The sequence below is a fragment of the Odontesthes bonariensis genome, chromosome 7, assembly GCF_027942865.1.
Source record: "Odontesthes bonariensis isolate fOdoBon6 chromosome 7, fOdoBon6.hap1, whole genome shotgun sequence".
NCBI classification, from domain to species: Eukaryota; Metazoa; Chordata; class Actinopteri; order Atheriniformes; family Atherinopsidae; genus Odontesthes; species Odontesthes bonariensis.
Genome location: NC_134512.1, coordinates 38,365,694 through 38,391,269, shown reverse-complemented (window position 1 = coordinate 38,391,269; position 25,576 = coordinate 38,365,694). Strand labels below are relative to the sequence as shown.

The window sequence follows — 25,576 nt, the reverse complement described above, 5'->3', positions numbered from 1 at the left end:
CTGAAAGCGCATGTTGTGTACACTGGAAAAAATCAAAGTCTTACCAAGTATATTTGTCTCATTTCTAGTCCAAATATCTCATTACACTTAATATAAGACACAACTGCCTAACAAGCACCATTTCAGCCAGATATAGGGACTTGTTTTAATACATCTGGAATATCTTGTTAAATGAAACAGTCTTGAAAACAAATTGTTTTGAGTCATATTTCACATGAAACAAGCTTTTTTTTTTACATTTGAAGAGGTTTTTAAGCTAATTTCAAGATCATTTTTATCTCAAAAGTCCTAAATATCACATCTTATTTCAAGAAATCTTGACAAGCCGATTTTCACTAGTTCCATTGGCAGATTTTTTTTGCTTATTTCAAGCAAAAAATCTCATATTTGCTGTTTTTCTTACTTATTTTTGGAGGGGCATTTTTTCCAGTGTGTGCATGTGCTCACTTTGTGCCGTGTGTGGAGGGGAGGTATCAGAGGGCTTTTTCCTCTGAGCTGGCTGTAATTCTTTCTGTCTTTAGTTGGAGCTCCGACAGGATGAGAACAGCACTGCTCGTGGTTTATCTGCTCCCCGTGCTGGGGGGGAACGCGCATCCAGCAGGTAGGACTCATTTTAACTCTTATTTCTGCAGGTAGGACTCCGTTTTAACTCTTATTTCTGAAGGTAGGACTCGTTTTAACTCTTATTTCTGCAGGTAGGACTCATTTTAACTCTTATTTCTGAAGGTAGGACTCATTTTAACTCTTATTTCTGCAGGTAGGACTCGTTTTAACTCTTATTTCTGCAGGTAGGACTCATTTTAACTCTTATTTCTGAAGGTAGGACTCATTTTAACTCTTATTTCTGCAGGTAGGACTCGTTTTAACTCTTATTTCTGCAGGTAGGACTCGTTTTAACTCTTATTTCTGCAGGTAGGACTCGGTTTTAACTCTTATTTCTGCAGGTAGGACTCATTTTAACTCTTATTTCTGCAGGTAGGACTCATTTTAACTCTTATTTCTGCAGGTAGGACTCCGTTTTAACTCTTATTTCTGCAGGTAGGACTCATTTTAACTCTTATTTCTGCAGGTAGGACTCATTTTAACTCTTATTTCTGCAGGTAGGACTTCGTTTTAACTCTTATTTCTGCAGGTAGGACTCGTTTTAACTCTTATTTCTGCAGGTAGGACTCATTTTAACTCTTATTTCTGCAGGTAGGACTCATTTTAACTCTTATTTCTGCAGGTAGGACTCCGTTTTAACTCTTATTTCTGCAGGTAGGACTCATTTTAACTCTTATTTCTGCAGGTAGGACTCATTTTAACTCTTATTTCTGCAGGTAGGACTTCGTTTTAACTCTTATTTCTGCAGGTAGGACTCGTTTTAACTCTTATTTCTGTAGGTAGGACTTAGTTTTAACTCTTATTTCTGTAGGTAGGACTCGTTTTAACTCTTATTTCTGCAGGTAGGACTTCGTTTTAACTCTTATTTCTGCTGGGTTAGGGTCAGACGTCGAGGCTTCAGCAAACTGCAGACAGAGTTGGCACCAAACGTCACATAGTGAAGCAAAAACTCAACAGCTAACAAGTGATCGCTGGTGACAGAGAGGGAAGCAAAGCGTGTATTCAGATACGGTGCAGAAAGCATTCGGAAAGTATTCAGGCCCCCTTCAATTGTTCACTATTTGTTGTGTTGCAGCCTTATGTTAAAATCATTTAAATTCTTTTTTTTTTTTTTTTTTTTTGCACCCTATAATGACAGCACAAACACAGAATTATAGAAATTTTTGCAAATTTATTAACCCTCCTGTTGTCTTGCGGGTCAAAGTGAGCCACTACCATGTTTAGCTGTAGAAAAAACACCTTAAACTATCTTTTTCCAACTTGAAATGTTCTGACTTTTCCTAAAGGGACCCCATCATTAGAAAAAGTCACACTTTATTTTTGTTTATGTTTCCATGTGGGCTGTACACCACTAGGGTACAAAGATTGTCTTATGGCTCATTTTTGACCCGTGAATTATAAAAACATTTAAACACCAGAAAAATGTTCACTGTTTTTTTCCCTTTCAATATAATTAATTCAAAAGTAATTACTTCACATTTATATAATAGCAATAATAAACCTTTATTATGTAAAAGAAAACTGAGAAAACAAGAAAACTGTTGGTCCGACTGACAGTTGGTTTGTGGTTAAAAAAAAAAGTGTAATCCTGAAAACTGGTGATTGTCTTTTTGTATTGTGTAACAAAAAATACATGATAAAAAATTTATTGAATTGAGTTGAATAGATAAATAACAGATGGTTTCATCATACAAAATAGATTTTGGATTTAAAATTCAATTAAGTTGCTTTATTTTGGGGCTTTGGTAGGACAAAGGGGAGTAAACACAATGTTAGGACCGCACAAAGGGTTAAGAAAGAAAAACTGAAATATCACAAGAACTTCCGTATTCAGACCCTTTGCTCAGTACTTAGTACTGAGGCACCTTTTTGAGCCCGTACAGCCATGAGTCTTCTCTGGAATGATGTTGAAGTTTTTCACACCTGGATGTGGGGGTTTTCTGCCACTCTTCCTTGCAGATCCTCCAGCTCTGTCAGGTTGGATGGGGAACGTTGGTGGACGGCCATTTTTAAGGTCCCTCCAGAGATGTTCAGTTGGGTCTAAGTCAGGGCTCTGGCTGGGCCATTTAAGGACGTTCACCGACTCGTTCCTAAGCCACTCCTGCGTTAGTTTGGCTGTGTGCTTCGGGTCATCGTCATGTTGGAAGGTGAACCTTCAGCCCAGACTGAGTTCTTGAGGTTTTCATCCAGGATATCTCGGTACTTTGCAGCGTTCATCTTTCCTTGAATCACAACCAGTCGCCCCCGTCCCTGCAGCTGAAAAACACCCCCACAGCATGATGCTGCCACCACCATGCTTCACTGCTGGGATGGTATTGGGCCGGTGATGAGCACTGCCTGGTTTCCTCCACACATACCGCTTAGAATTAAGACCAAACGGTTCAATCTTGGTCTCATCAGACCAGAGAATCTTCTTTCTCACAGTCTGGGAGTCCTTTTGGTGTGTTTTTGCAAACTCTATCCGGGCTTTCATGCGTCTTGCACAGAGGAGAGGCTTCCGTCTGGCCACTCTGAAACTTTCTCCCATATCCACACAGGATCTCTGGATCTCAGAGGCGTCTTTGGGTTCTTGGTTACCTCTCGCACCAAGGCCGGACGGCCAGCTCTAGGAAGAGTCCTGGTTGTCTGAAACTTCTTCCATTTGAGAATTATTGAGGCTACAGTGCTCTTAGGAACATTGAGTGCAGCCGAAATTCTTTCGTAGTCTTGGCCAGATCTGTGCCCTCCCACAATTTAGTCTCGGAGCTCTTCTGGCAGTTCCTTTGACCTCATGGCTCTCATTTTACTCTGATATGCACTGTGAGCTGTAAGGCCTCATATAGACGTGTGTGCCTTTCCAAATCAGGTCCAATCAATTTAAGTCAGCACAGGTGGACTCTAATGAAGGTGTAGAACAGCGGTCTCAAACTGATCCGTTGAAGGGCCGCTGTGGCTGCAGGTCAATAGCCGCTTTCGGACTGTAGGAACCTTTGGCAGTTCTAATAACCTTTTAATCCGCGGGGCCGTTTTCTCCCGTGTTCGGACATACAGGAACTCGGGGCTTTCTCCCTTAGTTCCTATAACTATTTAGCTCCTTCTCCGAGGTCGGGTCTTTTCATGGTTCTATAGAACGATCTGAGGGAGGTGTTTGGTGGTCGGTAGCTACGCCCCATGTCATGCTGCCACGGCTGAAATGTCTCCTCATATGACACAGACACAACCGGCGGGTGTTTAATAAGTTAAACTTACACTGGTCTCATTTGTCTGCAGCGCTCTGCTCTCCTTTCTTCCTTCATGAAATAAAAAAGTATCGTCTCCTGACTCTCTCTGTGAGCTCTTCCAGCCTCGATATTAGACGCCTGATGTGATTGTCCATGATTAATATCACCATCATGCAGACCATAAACACAGTGGCCTCCCCGCTCTCCATATTAGCTTCTTGGTGGTGTTTTTTCTACTCTCCTTACTTTTACCGTTTTGTTTTGTGTTTGAATGTAGCGCTAAACGGCTAACGGCTAACACGTCACTGAAGCAGACGGCTGCGCGCGGCGCATCAGTCCCTATCAGGTCCCGACTCATGTGCGAATGCAGACTGAAACAGAAGGATAGTTATCAGAACGAAATTCGAGGAGGGTAGTTCTGATAACTACTTTCTTAGAACTGTCTGTCCAAAAGCGGCTTTTGTTCCAACCCTGCAGCAGCACAGCTGACTCGTTTCATTCAATCAACTGAACTGTCTGCACTGAAGGGCTGTGTTCCAAACCGCATACTACTCCTACTAACTTTAACTTTTTTTTAAGTTCCCGGATGCATCCTAGATTCTCCTAAATGTTGGGTATGCATCATGAGGTTACTACTCATACTCAAACTACCCAAGATGCAACGTAACGTGACGTCGCCGATCGTCATTTCCTGTCAAAACGGCAGTTTCAAGCTAGCTACAACGAGGGTAGGTTCACTTCCTGTTTTCAAAACAAAAGCACCAATTGTATGGTAATGGCTTTCCCTATGATAAAAGGCAACGGGTATTTTATTTTGTGAAAATAACCGGAAGTGCGTTGCTCACTGCGGCTAGCTTTAGTAGCGCCGAATTCGTGGGAACAAAATTGTAAACAGCCGGTATTTTGACAGATTTTCAACACGTTGGGGATCTAAACGACTACTTTCTCACCTGAAAATGTTTCAAATGTTGCTAAAGTTTACAGAGTTTAGAGCTTAAGGGAAATCAGCTTCAGGCCGGCTGATTTCGGCTCGGGCAGGAGCGAAATGCATTGTGGGTAAACGCTCTGCATACTGTCTGATCGATCAGTATGCAGTATGTAGTATGCAGTATGTAGTATGCAGTATGCAGTATGTAGTATGCAGTATGCAGTATGTAGTATGCAGTATGCAGTATGCAGTATGTAGTATGTAGTATGCAGTATGTAGTATGCAGTATGTAGTATGCAGTATGCAGTATGCAGTATGTAGTATGTAGTATGTAGTATGCAGTATGTAGTATGCAGTATGTAGTATGCAGTATGCAGTATGCAGTATGTAGTATGCAGTATGTAGTATGCAGTATGTAGTATGCAGTATGTAGTATGTAGTATGCGGTTTGGAACACAGCCCAGGTCTTGACCAGTTTAGTTGATTGAATGAAACCAGTCAGCTGTGCTGCTGCAGGGTTGGAACAAAAACCTGCAGCAGCACCGGCCCTTCAACGGATCAGTTTGAGACCGCTGGTGTAGAACCATCTCAAAGGTGATCAAAAGAAATGGACGGCACCTGAATTTAAACACGTGAGTGTCACAGCAAAGGAATACTTTCTGCACTGTGTGTATGAAGTTGTTTTTAATGCCCCATTAAGGCCACTGATCAGCTGCAGAAATATAATAAATAAATAAGCTTTTAACAACTCTACCTCTTCAGATCCAGGCTAAAAACCTACTTATTTAGGATTGCTTTTAATACCCAGCAGTATGATGACACTTTTATCTTGTTGTATTTTATTGCTTTCACTGTTCTTTTATTGTTTTTATTTGTTTTTACTTCTTCTTCTCTTTATTTATTACCTGCTGTAAAGCACTTTGGTACACCGTAAGGATCGTCTGTAAAGGGCTGTAGAAATAAATTACATTTACATTAAGATGAGTTCCAGTCCAGAACAGCCTCTTTCACTTCTAATTCAGCTCATTTTATGGCTTAATCATTGAATTGGTTGTAAATACAAAGGGTTTCACTGTTAAAGGTCGACATTTAATCCAATTTAATCAGCTTTCAATCAATAAAAAGAAAGAAATGCTCTGACTGGATGGAGTAGCAGGTAAAACAGGATGAAATACACCATGAAGCACTTTAAAAAAGAGGAAAAACAATGGTAGCTGTTTGTTAAACCCCTCAGATAGTTAATTTAATTAGTTTGGTGTGTGTTTTAATGCAAACAGCGATAGATCACACAGAGTCATGTGCTATCAGCTGCTATAAAAGCAACAAACACAAACTGAACAAACTGTTTCAGGTGACGTGAGATGATTTTGATGGAATAAAGTGGACTCTGAACACATTTGGGTGGCAAACCGCTCTAAGCGCTCTCCTTGGCACCGGCTGAACAGCAGGATTAGCACGTCTGGCCATGTGGAGCAGATTAAAACTTCTTTTTCTGTGTCAGAGTTGACAAAAGTGTAAAAGAACTCTGTTCTCGATGCCTCCGGCCGGCTGCAGCAGATGTAATTCACCCACTCCAGAGTTTCTCTTTGGACATTTTCTGCTTCTTCCCTCATCTTCAGTCCTTGTACCTGAGCATCTTCAGAGGAATGTGTTTTTTCTTTGTTCAGCCACTTAACTCTGAGCTGTGAACCATTCAGGCAGGAAAAAGGCTCCTAACTCAAGGGATGAACCAGTGTTGTGTCCAACTTAGCAAAGAAGCCGTTTTAAACTGGATCTTTAGGCACTTTGTTCCCAGCAGCCTGTCACAGAGACACATCATTTGTTCCCATTTCTTTAGCTGCATCTGTGAAAAACAGCTTCATAGTTTCAACTTTTTTGTACATTTACGTTTAAAACTGCTTTCAGTTACCAAAAGAGTCAAATTAATATAAGAAATTCAGTTTAAAAAAAATCCAAATCCCCCAAAAAATGAATGTTATCACGTCTAAAAGTAGAAAAGTAGGAAAAAAACAGACAATAATAAGAATTATATGTTAAACAACATCAAGAAAAAGTAAATAAGATTCAATTTACAGCTTAAAAAAGGAATATAAGATATAATCTAATGACTAATTATGGAACAATTAATATAAATGAAATGATTAAACTGTTTTATGCCACCAGAAATGAATAATCTAGAAGCTCTTTGTGGGTTTTAAACTGGAATTAAGATTTGTTCCCATTTCTTTAGCTGCATGTGTGAAAAACAGCAAAGATAACACAGTGTGACAGACAGAAAACAGGATTTCTGCAGCAACAAGGTGATTCCCAAAGAGCTGTTAGCTGAAAACTTGGCATATCTCAGCATGGTGTGCAGTGTGTCCTTAAAACATTTGAGGAAACTGGACAAGTGGAGGACAGAAGAAGAAGTGTCAGGCCTAAAGAACTATCTCCAGCAGATGAACAGGATCTGAAAGTGATGTCCTTTAGAAAGAGGAAAACATCCAGCAAAGACCTGACACAGGAGCTGAGAGATGCATCTGGACCTTCAGCTGATCCATCTGCTGTTGGCCCAAGCCTCACTTAGCCTAACTTATCTAAATAATCGGTTTAATTTATCTTAGATAAGTATGGGTGAGTTCAGCTGCATAGCAATGGAGATTTATGCTGTGTTGCCTTATTACATATTATATATATATAATATTACCTGATGGAAGCATATATAAGACGGAGAGTATCAGAAAACATGTTTTCAAACAGAGCTCCTGTGCATCCTGATAAGTTTTCTCTATGAAAAATGAATCGCGGGATTCACAAACTGTCAAAGTGCTTCACCCCCACCAATCATCTTCTCTGTGCAAGTGGAATAAAACCCACGGTCCACTTCGTTCCCATCAATCGTTTACACAAATCTAATTGATTCGTGTAAACGATTGGAGTAAGCGGTGAAAGAAAAATCTATCTCACTGTTTGGTTTGCAAAGCAAACACAACGTGTCTTACGTGAAGTCTGCAAACACAACACCGTGCCTACGCACTGAAAACAGTCTGAAAACAGTCTGAAAACCAGCAGAACAGTTTCAGCCCTTGACCCCAAAGCACACACGTGTGTTCTCTGCAGGGAGCAGTGACCTCGTGGTCTCTCTGAAAAGTGGCCGGATCAGAGGACAGTACGCGTCTGTGAAAGGCACGGAGAGGCGGGTGAAGCAGTACCTGGGAATCCCCTTCGCCCGGCCCCCGGTGGGGCTCCTCCGCCTGGCTGCGCCCCAGAGGGTGGAGCCCTGGGAGGGCGAGAGAGACTGCACGCACCAGCCGCCCATGTAAGACTGCCGCTGAGCTTTTATTCCCATCAGGGCGACGCTCATCTCATCAGCCTCAGCTTCTGTGTCTGTTCTCAGGTGTGTCCAGGATCCAGAAATGGTGGTGAATGTTTCTCGGGTCATGTCCACTGAGTTCACTCCATCAGAGCTCTCAGAGGACTGTCTGTATCTGAATGTGTACAGTCCAGCCGAAGCAGCAGCAGGAGACAAGCTGCCGGTGAGTTAAACGGACCGTGGGCACGTGGTCCAGATTACGTAGCTGAGCCGAGTGGTAGAGCTGGGCTGGGTAGGTTTACTTTCACAGCTTTTCAATATGGCATATCCACCAAAAAATACGCTGTACCCAACGATGGAGCGGGAGGTTAAAGGTTTCAGGACACACAAAATGGCCGACTCGTTATGCAAAATGACAGCAGATAGACAAAAAAATATGACGAATGATAACAAAGATCTGTCAAACAGCAGCAAAGCAATGCAAAATATGACGAAGTGGAGCGCAAAACGGTCATAAAGGGATGAAATTAGGCCCCACAAAGGTACAAAACAGCCGCGGCTATTCAGAGACAACACGGGCAGCCAGGCAGCCTCTCCCATTCTCTGGCGAAATTGCTACATCTTCAATGTTAAATTGACGATAAAACAGTTATTCACAAAACACAAGATATGCCCAATACTGCATTTACTTTCATAACTGCAACATGTTGTCCTGTAGCTTAATGAAGTGATTTGTTCTGAAATCGTTCACTGAGGAAATCATGTTATGAAGCCGCCACTAACAGCCGGGCTTCCGAGCCGAGGGCTGCCCGGCTTCAGGAGGGGGCGGGAGAGTCAAGTTTTTTCTTCAATTCTAGGTCCTCATTGGCTAAATCGACAAAAACTCATCACTTCCGAGGCTGCCCGGCGTCTCTGGGGGTAGATCAGACGTGGGCGTGTCAATATGAGGGGCTGTGTCCTGATGATTGGAGTTAGTGTTTGTCCATCATGAGAGATTCTGTGGCAGCCGAACTTTTAAGCGGGGAGAAGCACGCTGGAACTTCAGTCCCAAAGCGGATACCAGAGAGACTGGTTGTCTGTGAAAGTGCTGTAATACTTTTAGTTGTTTCTTTCCAGAATTCATGCTGCCCATTCACAAATGTTACCTTTTTTAAGAATACTTACCACCACCATCAAACTCTAAGTATTCATCATGACAGGGAAAAATGCTCCACAGATTGTGATCCAGCCACTTACAGGCCTTAGATTCCATCATACTTGATTTTGGCCTTGCTGTGGGAATTTTCAAAGTCTCTACCTTCTTTCTGTGTATTTGCTGGGCATACTTGTCATACTAGACACAGCTATGTTATAACTAATTCTTTTGAGCTTTGCTATCTTCTGCTTTGGGATGGCACGAGCCACTACAACCCTGAACGCGTAATATGGGCTTCCCCTGTTTTAAAAGTCAGCAGCCGCCACTGGTCCAAAATGACCGAAAATATCCACAGAGCGACTGACAGATGCTCCACTTTACAACTTCCAGCACTTCCATCGTACTCCAGTAAAAAAACAAGGATACACAAAGTTTATTTTCACATTTATTGCAGACGCACCTTCATGGTGAATAGGGATGGGAATTGATAAGATTTTTACGATTCCATTTAAATTTTTTTTAACGATTCGGTTCTTTGTCGGTTCCCTTATCGATTCCCATTTGGAGAAAAAGGACAACAAACCGGTCGATTAGCATCAACTTTGTTTAGTTTAGAAGCAACACGAGTCATGACCTCACAAACCCAACAACGGTGAGGTCCACATTGGTCTATCCTGGCCTGGGTAATTTAACTCTCCCTGCTCTGGTGAAAGGAGAAGCTGGAGGTAGAGGTGAACTGGGGGTAGTACCACCAGCCTCTGGCTCTGAGCCAGTCAGGCTCTGTCTCTCATGATTTCATCTAAATGTAATGCCTGAGAAGGCATTCATTTAACCTTAACCGTTACTAACAGCAGCTTTTACAATCAGGCAAATGCTGCTAACATGATAGGCAGTGTTTGTTAGTTAGTTACCTGCAGTGTTAGCCGAGGACATGCTAACGTTGCTAACGTTGCTGGGTTCAGATTCACCAACGTTAATCATTCATTCATAGTTATTGCATGTTGGTAGTATTTCCTCCCTTTGGTGAAATATTCACTTTGCAAGTTGCCCTGTTGTCGTCTTTTTTAGGGATGTGTAACCAAACCTTCGAGCGTTTGTACCGCTTGGGCGCCATGTTTACTGTTGGCTGCTGGCTGCGCCGGACTCGCCACGCAACGCTGCGTGGTGACGTCATTCGCGCCCACTGGGATCGATAAGGGAATCGTTTGCAAAATCGCCAAACGATTCCAAGGAATTGAAACACTGGGAACCGGTTCTCAACAAGAACCGGTTCTCGATTCCCATCCCTAACGGTGAACATGTGTAAATGCAGATGTTGACCCCAGTTTGGGGGCAGCTGGACCTCCTGTGTGCAGAGGTGTGAACAGCAGGCTCCTGGGTTTCAGGTGATGGTGTGGATCCACGGAGGAGGTCTCACGATGGGCGCGGCTTCGCAGTACGACGGCGCCCCATTGGCTGCCTATGAAAACATCGTGATGGTTATCATTCAGTACCGCCTCGGCATTCTGGGATTCCTCAGGTAAGGAAGCGTGCTCCTCTTCAGCCGTCATATAAATCCCTCTCTGAGAGCCCAGATCTAAAGATATTTTATATGTGCTGACCCTTCCCCTCCCAAAGCACCGGGGACGAACACGCTCGGGGAAACTGCGGTCTGTTGGACCAGCTGGAAGCTCTGAGGTGGGTGCAGGAGAACATCGAGGCCTTCGGCGGTGACCCCCAAACTGTTACACTGGCTGGAGAGTCTGCTGGCGGCATCAGTGCATCCATCCTGGTAAAGGAAACTCAGAATCCTGTTGGCCCGACCAGCATGCACCAACAATTCTGAATGAACTGCTTTAAGCATGTTTAATCCCAGAATTACACTGGAAAAAATCAAAGTCTTACCAAGTATTTTTGTCTCATTTCTAGTCCAAATATCTCATTACACTTAATATAAGACACAACAAGTTCTATTTCAGCCAGATATAGGGACTTGTTTGAAGACAATACATCTGGAATATCTTGTTAAGTGAAAAAGTCTTGAAAACAAATTGTTTTGAGTTGGATTTCATATGAAACAAGCTTTTTTTTACATTTGAAGAGGTTTTTAAGCTAATTTCAAGATCACTTTTATCTCAAAAGTCCTAAATATCACATCTTATTTCAAGAAATCTGGACAAGCCGATTTTCACTAGTTCCATTGGCAGATTTTTTTGCTTATTTCAAGCAAAAACATCTTTTATTTGTTGTTTTCTTACTTATTTTTGGAGGGACATTTTTTCCAGTGTAGTAACACTCGGTGCATTGTTTCTCATCTTCTGTGTGTTTCCTTTTGCATAGACTCTGTCTCCAAAGGCAAAGGGACTGTTCCACAGGGCCATTTTTCAGAGTGGAGTAGCAACACTTGGGACCTACACTTCCGACCATCCTCTGACTTACGCCAAGGTACGGAAACCCGTCGGTCAGCCTTATTTCCACACAGTCCCACTCCAGAATAAGTGGTGGCTACGTTGGTCGAGATGTGTGTTAAATGTGGCCAAATGATGAAGTACACTGCAAAAAAATCAAACTCTTACCAAGTATATTTGTCTCATTTCTAGTCAAAATATCTCATTACACTTAATATAAGACACAACTGCCTAACAAGTTCTATTTCAGCCAGATATAGGGACTTGTTTGAAGATAATACATCTGGAATATCTTGTTAAATGAAAAAGTCTTAAAAACAAATTGTTTTGAGTCGGATTTCATATGAAACAAGCTTTTTTTGACATTTGAAGAGGTTTTGAAGCTAATTTCAAGATCACTTTTATCTCAAAAGTCCCAAATATCACATCTTATTTCAAGAAATCTTAACAAGCCGATTTTCACTAGTTCCATTGGCAGATTTTTTTGCTTATTTCAAGCAAAAAACGTCTTTTATTTGTTGTTTCTTTACTTATTTTTGGAGGGGCATTTTTTCCAGTGTAAAGAGATGTAAATGTTTGTAACTCTTTATTGTTCTTCTTCATGGGCTGAAGGCAGCACTTTGCTGACCTCAGCAGGATTACCAAACTAGGGCTGGGCAGCGATTAAAATGTTTCATCTAATTAATCACATGATTTCCCTGATTAATCACGATTAATCGCATTTGTACGCAGAATCCAAAAATGAATCCAAAAGTAGTGTATAGCTTTTAGCATTTAGCTTTATTTTAAATGTGCTGCCATATGAATGAAAGTGCCATAACATTTGTTGTGCAAACACACTTTTAACATCAGCATCTTTCTGTAGTTTTTATGTAGAGGCCTCGCTCCACTGTCTGTTTCCTTGAATGACTTGCTGCTATCAGTTGTGTGTTTTGCCTTTAAGTGATATTTTAGACTGGAACTACTACGTTGAGAAGACAATTCAACTTGGCTGTAACAGCAGGAGTTTTTTTTTAAATTTATTTTGAAATACGTGCTTTTATGTTGAAACAAGTAAAACAGGAAGTAGCGCCGGTTAGCTCCGTTAGCTTCACACCTGTAGCGGTGATGTTACCTGCTAATTTATCTTTATTTTATTCCTCCATGCTTTGTGGTGTTTGCTGTAACTGTGTGAATGTGATGCATTCAACAGACTTTTACAATAATAAAACCTGCGTTAATGCGCGATAAAATATTTATCGGCGTTAAATAATTAAAGGGACAGTTCGCCTCTTCTGACATGAAGCTGTGTAACATCCCATATCAGCAACATCATTTCTGAACATCTTCTTACCCCCTGCTGCGTCCTGTGAGCAGAGTTCCAGCCTCGTTTTGGTGTTGATGAAGGTAGTCCGGCTAGTTGGCTGGGGTTTAAAAAATAAAGCGTTTTGCTTCTCAGAACAATATGCGTTCAACAGAGTAATACATATGCATCACAAAATGGTTCTCCAGGAAAAAGTCAGACCTCACAATCTCTTGGCGCTATTTTTGCCTCCCTTTATATCAATGCGTACAGATACCTAGCGATAGCTGCACCTGTTACGGTGTTTGCTGCTCGGTCTTCACAGCAGGCAGTGATACGAAGGAAGAGAAAATAGGGCCAAGAGATTGTGAGGTCTGACTTTTTCCTGGAGAATCATTTTGTGATGCAAATGTATTACTCTGTTGAACGCATATTGTTTTGAGAAGCAAAACGCTTTATTTTTTAAACCCCAGCCAACTAGCCGGACTACCTTCATCAACACCAAAACGAGAATGGAACTCTGCTCACAGGACGCAGCAGGGGGTAAGAAGATGTTCAGAAATGATGTTGCTGATATGGGATGTCATACAGCTTCAAGTCAGAAGAGGCGAACTGTCCCTTTAAAAATAGAGGATAAGAATTGAGTGTTGTTAGTTTATAGATTTACACTTTGCTTGTGGAGGCTTTTAGGGAGGGTGGTCCTAAAGCAGCACGAGCCGGCCATGGGACTAACGGGCAGCGTTATGTAGCTGGAGATCAGCTCACTGGACAGCCCCAACTCTGACGTAACAGACTGGGAGAACTCTCACAGAGTTGTTCTCAGTGCTGTATTTCTACTTTGTGTTACTATCGGCAGTGTTGTGTACATGATCTCTTGTATTTGTCATGTTTATCCATCTTATTTGTCCCCGCCGCCCAGATTGTTGCCAACATCACTGGATGCTGCGAGTGCAGCACAGAGGAACTGGTGCGCTGCATCAGGGGGAAAAGGGTCGACGAGCTGGTTGCTGCAACCAAAAAGGTAAACGAGCCCTGTGGGGACAGGCGGCAGATTCCAGACTGAGAAACCCTGAACCAACCAGGACATGAAATATAAAAATACAAGGTTTTTGGTTTCAAATCCAAATCAAATCAAGTTTATTTGTAGCACATTTCATGTACAAAACAATTCAAAGAGCTTCCCATAAAATAAAAGCATTGCAGCAGGGAGTGGAAGTACGGAAGCCCGCAGTGGCCGTGGTACGTATAAACTTTTTTTTGATGGTTTTCTCGAGATAACGAGTTAATTTACCGATGATTTTCGATGCCATTTTTTCTCCCCAGTCCGCCCCTGTTTATATGTGTTTTATAAACACATATATAAAATACAAGACACATGTTTGTCTTGTAGAGATAACTTTCATATCAGCCTCCTTTAAGGAGACGGCCGGCTCGCCTGCAGCTCAGCAGGCGTTTACACCTCAGTGATCCTGCTGATGTCCACATTCCATGTTTGATTCATAGGCGACTTTATTCAGTTTTCAATGAAAAGGGGGTAAAAATGGGTAAAAACCTTTGCCAGAAATACATATAAACAGGGACTGACTGGGGAGAAAAATTGGCCTCGAAAACCATCGGTAAATTAACTCGTTATCTCGAGAAAACCATCAGAAAAAAGTTTATACGCACCACGGCCGCTCTGGGCTTCCGTATATAATTAGCATTATAAATACATAAAAGAATATAAAGAGAAACAAAAACGATGAAAAAGTTCCCCCATGAATTTCCCCCTCCATGTCTTAAGAGTAACCTGGCCAAGTTTGAAGTCTGTAACATTAAATCTGTAGGTCGAGTTCGATCTTATGCAAGGTGTGGAATCGGTCAAAAATGGCACGAAAACGCACTTTCCATCCAAAATGGCCGCCTTCCTATGGACGTGGGACCATGGCAGCAAGAGACTTTTTTGTGCGTCTGGCCATGATGAATGAGTGTACCGAATTTCGTCGTCCCACGCGAAACTAACCCCAATGCGGGGACCATTTTTAAGTATCGTAGGGGGCGCTACAGAGTCAATGAGCGACTCCCAAAAATATGGCAGCCTTCGGCCACTGGATGGCTGGCTTCGGCCACCGGATGGCAGCCTTCGGCCTCCAGATGAAAGCCTTTGGCCACCAGATGGCAGCCTTCGGCCTCCAGATGAAAGCCTTTGGCCACCAGATGGAAGCCTTCGGCCACCGGATGGCTGCCTTCGGCCTCCAGATGAAAGCCTTTGGCCACCAGATGGAAGCCTTCGGCCGCCAGATGGCAGCCTTCGGCCACCGGATGAAAGCCTTCGGCCACCGGATGGCTGCCTTCGGCCGCCAGATGGCAGCCTTCGGCCACCGGATGGCTGCCTTCGGCCGCCAGATGGAAGCCTTCGGCCTCCAGATGGAAGCCTTTGGCCACCAGATGAAAGCCTTTGGCCACCAGATGGAAGCCTTCGGCCTCCAGATGAAAGCCTTTGGCCACCAGATGGCAGCCTTCGGCCGCCAGATGGCAGCCTTCGGCCACCGGATGGCTGCCTTCGGCCGCCGGATGGCAGCCTTCGGCCACCGGATGGCTGCCTTCGGCCGCCAGATGGAAGCCTTCGGCCACCAGATGGCGGCCTTTGGCCGCCAGATGGAAGCCTTCGGCCTCCAGATGGCAGCCTTTGGCCACCAGATGGCAGCCTTTGGCCGCCAGATGGAAGCCTTCGGCCACCAGATGGCGGCCTTCGGCCACCAGATGGAAGCCTTCGGCCTCCAGATGAAAGCCTTTGGCCGCCAGATGGCAGCCTTCGGCCACTGGATGGCTGCCTTCGGCCACCAGATGGCAGCCTTTGGCCTCCAGATGAAAGCCTTTGGCCGCCAGATGGCAGCCTTCGGCCACGGGATAGCTGCCTTCGGCCACCGGATGGCAGCCTTCGGCCGCCGGATGGAAGCCTTCGGCCGCCAGATGGAAGCCTTCGGCCACCAGATGGAAGCCTTCGGCCACCAGATGGCAGCCTTTGGCCACCAGATGGAAGCCTTCGGCCTCCAGATGGAAGCCTTTGGCCACCAGATGGAAGCCTTCGGCCACCAGATGGCAGCCTTTGGCCTCCAGATGGAAGCCTTTGGCCACCAGATGGCAGCCTTCGGCCACCAGATGGCAGCCTTCGGCCTCCAGATGAAAGCCTTCGGCCTCCAGATGAAAGCCTTTGGCCACCAGATGGAAGCCTTCGGCCTCCAGATGGAAGCCTTCGGCCTCCAGATGAAAGCCTTTGGCCACCAGATGGAAGCCTTCGGCCTCCAGATGGAAGCCTTCGGCCTCCAGATGAAAGCCTTTGGCCACCAGATGGAAGCCTTCGGCCACCAGATGGCAGCCTTTGGCCACCAGATGGAAGCCTTCGGCCTCCAGATGGAAGCCTTTGGCCACCAGATGGCAGCCTTCGGCCTCCAGATGGAAGCCTTTGGCCACCAGATGGAAGCCTTCGGCCTCCAGATGGAAGCCTTTGGCCACCAGATGGAAGCCTTCGGCCTCCAGATGGAAGCCTTTGGCCACCAGATGGAAGCCTTCGGCCTCCAGATGAAAGCCTTTGGCCACCAGATGGAAGCCTTCGGCCACCAGATGGCAGCCTTTGGCCACCAGATGGAAGCCTTCGGCCTCCAGATGGAAGCCTTTGGCCACCAGATGGCAGCCTTCGGCCTCCAGATGAAAGCCTTCGGCCGCCAGATGGCAGCCTTCGGCCGCCGGATGGCAGCCTTCGGCCTCCAGATGGAAGCCTTTGGCCTCCAGATGGAAGCCTTTGGCCACCGGATGGCAGCCTTCTGCCTCCAGATGAAAGCCTTTGGCCACCAGAAGGCAGCCTTCGGCCACCAGATGAAAGCCTTTGGCCACCAGATGGAAGCCTTTGGCCACCAGATGGAAGCCTTTGGCCACCAGATGGCAGCCTTTGGCCACCAGAAGGCAGCCTTTGGCCACCAGATGGAAGCCTTTGGCCACCGGATGGCAGCCTTCTGCCTCCAGATGAAAGCCTTTGGCCACCAGAAGGCAGCCTTCGGCCACCAGATGAAAGCCTTTGGCCACCAGATGGAAGCCTTTGGCCACCAGATGGAAGCCTTTGGCCACCAGATGGAAGCCTTCGGCCGCCAGATGGCAGCCTTCGGCCTCCAGATGAAAGCCTTTGGCCACCAGATGGAAGCCTTCGGCCTCCAGATGGAAGCCTTCGGCCACCAGATGGAAGCCTTTGGCCACCAGATGGAAGCCTTCGGCCACCAGAAGGCAGCCTTCGGCCACCAGATGGAAGCCTTTGGCCACCAGATGGAAGCCTTCGGCCACCAGAAGGCAGCCTTCGGCCACCAGATGGAAGCCTTTGGCCACCAGATGGAAGCCTTCGGCCACCAGATGGCAGCCTTTGGCCACCAGATGGAAGCCTTTGGCCACCAGATGGAAGCCTTTGGCCACCAGATGGAAGCCTTTGGCCACCAGAAGGCAGCCTTTGGCCACCAGATGGAAGCCTTTGGCCACCAGATGGAAGCCTTCGGCCACCAGATGGCAGCCTTTGGCCACCAGATGGCAGCCTTCGGCCTCCAGATGAAAGCCTTTGGCCACCAGATGGCAGCCTTCGACCTCCAGATGAAAGCCTTTGGCCACCAGATGAAAGCCTTTGGTCACCAGATGGAAGCCTTCGGCCACCAGATGGAAGCCTTTGGTCACCAGATGGAAGCCTTCGGCCACCAGATGGAAGCCTTCGGCCACCAGATGGCAGCCTTTGGCCACCAGATGGAAGCCTTTGGCCACCAGATGGCAGCCTTTGGCCACCAGAAGGCAGCCTTCGGCCACCAGATGGAAGCCTTTGGCCACCGGATGGCAGCCTTTGGCCACCAGATGGAAGCCTTCGGCCACCAGATGGAAGCCTTTGGCCACCAGATGGAAGCCTTTGGCCACCAGATGGCAGCCTTCGGCCACCAGATGGCAGCCTTTGGCCACCAGATGGAAGCCTTTGGCCACCAGATGGCAGCCTTCGGCCACCAGATGGAAGCCTTCGGCCACCAGATGGAAGCCTTTGGCCACCAGATGGCAGCCTTCGGCCTCCAGATGAAAGCCTTTGGCCACCAGATGGCAGCCTTCGGCCTCCAGATGAAAGCCTTTGGCCACCAGATGGCAGCCTTTGGCCACCAGATGGCAGCCTTTGGCCACCAGATGGAAGCCTTCGGCCACCAGATGGAAGCCTTTGGCCACCAGATGGCAGCCTTCGGCCACCAGATGGAAGCCTTCGGCCACCAGATGGCAGCCTTTGGCCACCAGATGGAAGCCTTCGGCCACCAGATGGAAGCCTTTGGCCACCAGATGGCAGCCTTCGGCCTCCAGATGAAAGCCTTTGGCCACCAGATGGCAGCCTTCAGCCTCCCTGAGCTGCTGCTGAAGTCATTTTACGGAGCACAAACATGTGAAAGGTCCTTCAGAAAGAGTGACTTTGGCTTGTGTTTAGATGAAGGTGTACCTGGCAGCAGTTGTTGACGGGGACCTGCTGCACGGCACGGCCGAGGTGCTTCTGAGGAGAAAAGAGGTGCTGAAGGTTCCAGTGATGATGGGGATAACCAACCACGAGTTTGGCTGGATCCTGCCTCAGGTGACTTACTCCCCCACCCACCCCCGCATGTTACCTGTGGCAGATTGTGTTTGACCGTCTCCTCCTGCGGCCTGCAGAGCTTCGTTCCCCCCGGCTGGGAGAAAGGCATGAACAGGGAGTCGGTGCTGGCTGTGATGAACGTGTTCAATCCTGCAGGGGTGAGCACTGAGATGTTTTAACTTTATCTGACTAATCACCCTTAATTTAGCTCTAAAGTTTACGATAAAACATCTAAATCAATGTAATGTCTTTGTTTGTTCTGTCTGAGATGTTTTAACTTTATCTGACTAATCACCCTTAATTTAGCTCTAAAGTTTACAATAAAACATCTAAATCTATATAATAATAATAATAATATATTAGTTTTATATAGCGCTTTTCCAAATGCTTAAAGACACTTTACATAAGGAACAAACAGAAAGCAGAGACAAAACGAGACATTATAAACAAAAAGACAACAGTATGTTTGTTCTGTCTGAGATATTTTAACTTTATCTGACTGATCACCCTTAATTTAGCTCTAAAGTTTACGATAAAATAATCTAGATCTATATAATGTCTTATTACTCATACGTACTTCAGACCTAAATAAAGCCAAAGAATGGATTCTCACGTCGTGTACATCTACGTCTAATTTAGATTTAGCTCCTATTTTTTTAAATCAAACTTCTATTTCATGCATTTATTTGCAAAGTTGTAATTTCTCCTCCTGCACCGAAGCAGGAGTCTGTTCTTCATGAATTTATTCAGAAATTAATGTAAATCACATTATATTTCCCGTTTAAGCTCTTTTCCCTTGAAAGAAAAGTGTGAAAACTGCTTTTAAACATTACATTTTTAATAGGGCTGGGCAACGATTAAAATGTTTAATCTAATTAATCACATGATTTCCCTGATTAATCAGGATTAATCGCAGAAATGTTCAAAAACCCCTCTGCATTGGGGTCATTATGTGCTCGTACGTATGCAGAGGGTATCGTGTGTGTGGGCAGACCTGCGCAACTACGGCGTCCAGCGCACATCCCAACATCTCGGTCCCGCATACAGCTGCTTGCAGCTTTCTAGTTGTTGTGTTTGTTGTTGTAGTGTTTATGATTAGTTTTATTATGCTTTTGCTTCTGTGCAGCACTTTGGTCGACTGAGGTTGTTTTAAATGTGCTCTATGAATAAACTATGACTGTGACTGTCGCCAGTAGTTTGATGCTTCACCTTCCATCCTCGTTTCAGGTCTCCGCAGCCAACAGCCTCATCGCAGACGAGTACCTGAAGGATGCTAAAACTCCAGAGGAGATCAGAGACGCCTTCACGGAGGTCATGGGAGACTTGCTGATGACGCTGCCTGTTGTCAAGGTGGCCGGATACCATGCAGGTCGGAGAGCAAGTGAACCTAACCGGGACTAGTGTTGCAGAGGGAGAGAACTGATCGAACTGTTAGAGATGACCGACTGCTTTAGTCTAATCCAGTGATACTCACTATTGTTTTCACCAGAGCCACATTGGCAGCAAAATCAAGGGAAGAGCCACTTTTACCACAACATGCTAAAGTCCCCTTTAGCAAATATGCATTTCTACATATAAAACATCCCACAAAAACAGAAACAGCACAGCCAATACATTTTCAATTCAGACCACATTTACCTTAAAGCTATAATGTGTAATAGTTCACGGACAATGAATGTCTTCATGTCGCTCCGCCATTTTAAAACTACGGGATTGGTAGAAGGACATGTCATCAGCTTCGCATTTTCCGTTTCCACATTGGAAACGGAAAATGCGAAGCTGATGACATGTCCTTCTACCAATCCCGTAGTTTTAAAATGGCGGAGCAACATGGAGACATCCATTGGAGTGTAACACTCTTATGTACATTCGTATGCTGAATATAAAGAATATAAGAACACTGCACTTTTGTGATGGAGGTAATTAATAACGATTGAGGTAATACTTGTGAATGATAAGACTCAAATTTGTTAATAGACAACGTGAAATATTACACAATATGGCTTTAATACTGGGATGAGCGGAAGCTGGCGTGCATTTGCTCGACTTTCTTCATGTTGTATTTGTAGTTTGTTGTTGTAATCATAGTGAGACATTCAGGATGAGCATGGTTTTTGTGCTGGTTTTTGTGCTGGATTTTACCCTTTTTGAATTAAAAACCGATCCATTGTGCCTGCATCTCGCGCTGGCTAAAGGAGCTAGCGTGCTCTGAGGTCAAGTGTGACGGTGGTTTAAGCGGGCTGCGTTGCCAGGTTTAACAGTTCCCCCTTTAGGAAACGCCATTAAGCCTTAATTAATACTTAATGAAAATACTTAATACTGGGCAGTATTCGCCGTGTGTTATTTGAAAAAATGTATTGTTATTGTTACCATATTGTTATAAGCCACTATGCGAGTGCGAGCCGCCAGTTAGAGCTTGAGGAGCCGCACAATGAGTATCTCTGGTTTAATCTCACAGCAAAGACTGTGAGCATCACGCTGAACCGGACTGATGGACTAGCTGCCACAGTTCTTCGCTTCCCGTCTCTTCTCTCTGTTTTCAGATGTGGACGCTCCCGTTTACATGTACGAGTTTGTGTACAGCGCAGACATCCACAAACCCAACAGGCCCAGCTTTGTGAAGGCGGATCACGCTGACGATGTGGGCTTCATGTTCGGTGGATGTTTCTGGAATGGACACGTGAAAATCGTCGGTGGGTATTCGACACGTCATAAACATAAACGGTCAAATTATAGCCCGGCACAACCTTTCCTCTTCCAGCGCTCCTCTCTCTCCTGTGGAGTCCCTCAAGGATCTATTCTTGGCCCTATCCTCTTCTCATTGTACATGCTAACACTTGGGTCAATTATAGCCAGGCACAACCTTTCTTTCCACTGCTATGCAGACGATCTACAAATTTATCTACCATTGAAGACAAACAGTAACAACAACACAATGTTCTTCGTTTAATCGTATTGCTGATATTAAGCAGTGGTTGGCCCAAACGTTTCTTCATTTAAATGATGAATGCATTGTGTTTGGGGGCACTGTGGCGGCCGGCTTTGGCACCTCGTCTTCAAAGCTTAGTTCAACCGTCAGAAATCTGGGAGTGACCTTTGACCTTTGATCTGAGGTCGGACAAACAAATTAACAATGTCGTCAGGACTAGTTTTGGTTAAAGTTAAAATGTTTTTAAGTCTTCATGACCTTGAGAAAGCCATCCATGCCCTGATAAGTTCAAGGTCAGACTGTTTTAATGCTCTTTATGTGGGCGTCTCCCAGTCTTCTCTCAGCCGCCTTCAGCTGGTGCAGAACGCTGCTGCCCGTCTTTAACCAACACCAACAGACGTGTGCACATCACTCCTGTTCTTAACTCCCTCCATCGGCTTCCTGTCCTTTAGAGAACTGATTTTAAACTCTTAATGTTGGTTTTTAAAGCTCTTAACGGCCTCGCCCCGTCGTATTTATCTGAGCTTTTAACAGTCCTGGTAGAGCTCTGAGGTCAGCAGATCAGTTTCTGCTGGAAGTGCCCAGGTCAGAATACAAACCCTGGGGTGAGCGAGCCTTTTCCCAAAGCTGCCCCCAGGCTCTGGAATAAGCCCCCCGTCCAGCTGCGTCTTATTTCTGACCTGGGCCTCTTCACATCTGGGCTAAAAACCTGCTTATTTAGGATGGCTTTAATACCCAGTAGTATGATGGCACGTTTATCTTATTTTTTATTACTTTCACTGTTCTTTTATTGTTTTTACTTCTTCTGCTCTTTATTTATTACCTGCTGTAAAGCACTTTGGTACACCGTAAGGATCGTCTGTAAAGGGCTGTAGAAATAAAGTACATTTACATTACAGACACTAATGTTGTAAGTTTTGAGATTAAACTTCTCTCGTCTGGACTTTAGGCAACATCACCAAAGAAGATGAAAGATTTTCTCGGACCATGATGTCATACTGGGCTAATTTTGCCCGGACTGGGTGAGAACTGAACACAAGAACATGATTAGTGCCACGCAAACCTGTGATTTTGACTGGACGACAGACCAAAAGGAATCTCTTACATCTTCTGTTTTAGTTGCCAAACGTAACTTTATTTCAGCCAGCAGGCTGCTGCGTTTGGGGGATTTGATTTATTAAGGAAACTGTTCTCTAATCAGCCCAGAACAAAACAACTCATTCAGCTGGTGAACATACAGCTGAAGGCTCCAAGCAGCTGAAGAAAAAGGCTGTGTTCGAAACCGCATACTACATACTACATACTACACACTACATACTACATACTGCATACTACATACTACACACTACATACTACATACTGCATACTACATACTACATACTACATACTACACACTACATACTACATACTGCATACTACATACTACACACTACATACTACATACTGCATACTACATACTACATACTACATACTGCATACTACATACTACACACTACATACTACATACTGCATACTACATACTACATACTACATACTACACACTACATACTACATACTACACACTACATACTACATACTACATACTACACACTACATACTACATACTGCATACTACATACTACATACTACATACTACACACTACATACTACATACTGCATACTACATACTACACACTACATACTACATACTGCATACTACATACTACATACTACATACTACACACTACATACTACATACTGCATACTACATACTACACACTACATACTACATACTGCATACTACACACTACATACTACATACTGCATACTACATACTACACACTACATACTACATACTGCATACTACATACTACATACTACACACTACATACTACATACTGCATACTACATACTACATACTACATACTACACACTACATACTACATACTACACACTATATACTACATACTGCATACTACATACTACACACTACATACTACATACTGTATACTACATACTACATACTACAAACTACACACTACATACTGCATACTACACACTACATACTACATACTGCATACTACATACTACATACTACATACTACACACTACATACTACATACTGCATACTACATACTACATACTGCATACTACATACTACATACTACACACTACATACTACATACTGCATACTACATACTACATACTGCATACTACACACTACATACTACATACTGCATACTACATACTACATACTGCATACTACACACTACATACTACATACTGCATACTACATACTACATACTACATACTACATACTACACACTACATACTACATACTGCATACTACATACTACATACTACATACTACACACTACATACTACACACTACATACTACATACTGCATACTACATACTACATACTACATACTGCATACTACATACTACATACTACATACTACATACTACATACTGCATACTACATACTACATACTACATACTGCATACTGCATACTACATACTACATACTACATACTACATACTCATTGATCAGACAGTATGCAGAGCGTTAACCCACAATGCATTTCGCTCCTGCCCGAGCCGAAATCAGCCGGCCTGAAGCTGATTTCCCTTAAGCTCTAAACTCTGTAAACTTTAGCAACATTTGAAACATTTTCAGGTGAGAAAGTAGTCGTTTAGATCCCCAACGTGTTGAAAACCTGACAAAATACCGGCTGTTTACAATTTTGTTCCCACGAATTTGGCGCTACTAAAGCTAGCCGCAGTGAGCTAACGCACTTCCTGTTATTTTCACAAAATAAAATCCCCGTTGCCTTTTATCATAGGGAAAGCCATTACCATACAATTGGTGCTTTTGTTTTGAAAACAGGAAGTGAACCTACCCTCGTTGTAGCTAGCTTGAAACTGCCGTTTTGACACGAAATGGCTATCGGCAACGTCACGTTACGTTGCATCTTGGGTAGTTTGAGTATGAGTAGTAACCTCATGATGCATACCCAACATTTCGGAGAATCTAGTATGCATCCGGGAACTTCTGCTTACTCAAACTCGCTTACTAATGTAACCGGTATGAAACCTCTGCGTTGTGTTTTTAATGGTTAATAGATGGAGACCACACTGCTGCTCTTTTGAAGGTCTTTTTTTATTCTCCAACCTTTCCTCACGAACATCACAAAAGAGAGGAAGAGTTTTGGCGGGACCGTATCTTTTGTCACAAAAGTTGCTCCCCCATAAAAGAACGTACAGAAACAGTAAACAAAAACGAAAGTTCCACCTGACTAATCTTATAAATGTCATAAAAACAATTAAAACAATTTTGTGGAATTATACACAAGTCAAATTAACCCTTGTTACACTAACTCAAAAAGTTAGTAGGAGTAGGAGAAGTATGCCAATTTTCTCTGGATTTGGAACAAAAAGAGTTTGCTTGTATCCAAAAAGCAGGATTTTATCTGACATCCATTTCAGTTAAATTATTACACAGCTGCCTGCTGATATCCTTCTTTATATTTAAGTTTTCCACGTAGACCACCTTGTTTGTGCCTGACATGCTTGAATGTCTCCCCCAGCTCTCCCAACGGCCCTGGGCTGGTCAGCTGGCCTCGGTATGACCGGCAGCAGCAGGACTACATGGAGCTGGGCCCGGCGCAGGTTGTGAAACAGAAACTGAAGAAGGACAGGGTCCATTTTGCCACCATCACCCTCCCTCAGAGGCTGGAAGAGTTGGCGGCCGCAGCGGCCAAAGCTGGAAACTGATCGCTGCGAGCCTTTTATTCTCTGCATGGCTCTCCACCACGACCATGTCTCCCTGTTTCAGAGTAGATTTCTCAAGACTTTTGTAACATAGCTGTAACTAAATGAATCCTCAGAGTCATTTAAATGAAATAAAGACTTTCTCTCCAACAGAGCTGAGTGATGGATTTTCTGCAGAAAGGTCTCATTCCCAGTCTCAAAGTCAAGATTAGGGAATTGACCCCATTTTCACTAAACAACAATTTGGATTAAAGAATTTTATAGAATAGAATAGAAAAATACTTTATTCACCCCCCAATGGGGGGAATTCAAATTAGTCAAGTAGCTTAATATTTACAATGATTGTATGTTAACAAGAACAATAATACCAATGCTAATAAAAATACTACTCCTAACTAACAATAATAATAATAATAATAAATGACTAAATAAATAAAAAAATATGTTTTTTATTATATA

The 25,576-nt window shown here is 44.1% G+C and overlaps 1 protein-coding gene across 2 annotated transcripts; it reads left to right on the top strand.

Annotated features, from left to right (window-relative positions):
- Positions 1 to 530: 530 nt before the first annotated feature.
- Positions 531 to 25,249, top strand: ces3 (carboxylesterase 3). 2 transcript variants are annotated; one of them, XM_075471142.1, is made up of 13 exons: positions 531 to 601; positions 7,831 to 8,029; positions 8,108 to 8,246; positions 10,544 to 10,677; positions 10,776 to 10,929; positions 11,478 to 11,582; positions 13,747 to 13,848; positions 18,295 to 18,435; positions 18,513 to 18,593; positions 19,663 to 19,804; positions 20,979 to 21,128; positions 22,314 to 22,386; positions 24,934 to 25,249. In XM_075471142.1, exons 1-13 carry the CDS (start codon positions 538 to 540, stop codon positions 25,118 to 25,120), a joined length of 1,671 nt encoding a protein of 556 aa, XP_075327257.1. In that variant the 5' UTR covers positions 531 to 537; the 3' UTR covers positions 25,121 to 25,249. The 2 variants fall into 2 exon arrangements, with proteins under 2 accessions (XP_075327257.1, XP_075327258.1); XM_075471143.1 differs by lacking the exons at positions 18,295 to 18,435; positions 18,513 to 18,593.
- The last annotated feature ends 327 nt before the right edge of the window (positions 25,250 to 25,576 follow it).

Bases quoted from the DNA above. Each gene is read 5' to 3' on its own strand.
- ces3 (XM_075471142.1), top strand. From the start codon at position 538: ATGAGAACAGCACTGCTCGTGGTTTATCTGCTCCCCGTGCTGGGGGGG. The intron at 602-7,830 runs GTAGGACTCATT...TGTTCTCTGCAG, and splicing joins GGGGAACGCGCATCCAGCAG to GGAGCAGTGACCTCGTGGTC. The intron at 22,387-24,933 runs GTGAGAACTGAA...TGTCTCCCCCAG, and splicing joins GCTAATTTTGCCCGGACTGG to CTCTCCCAACGGCCCTGGGC.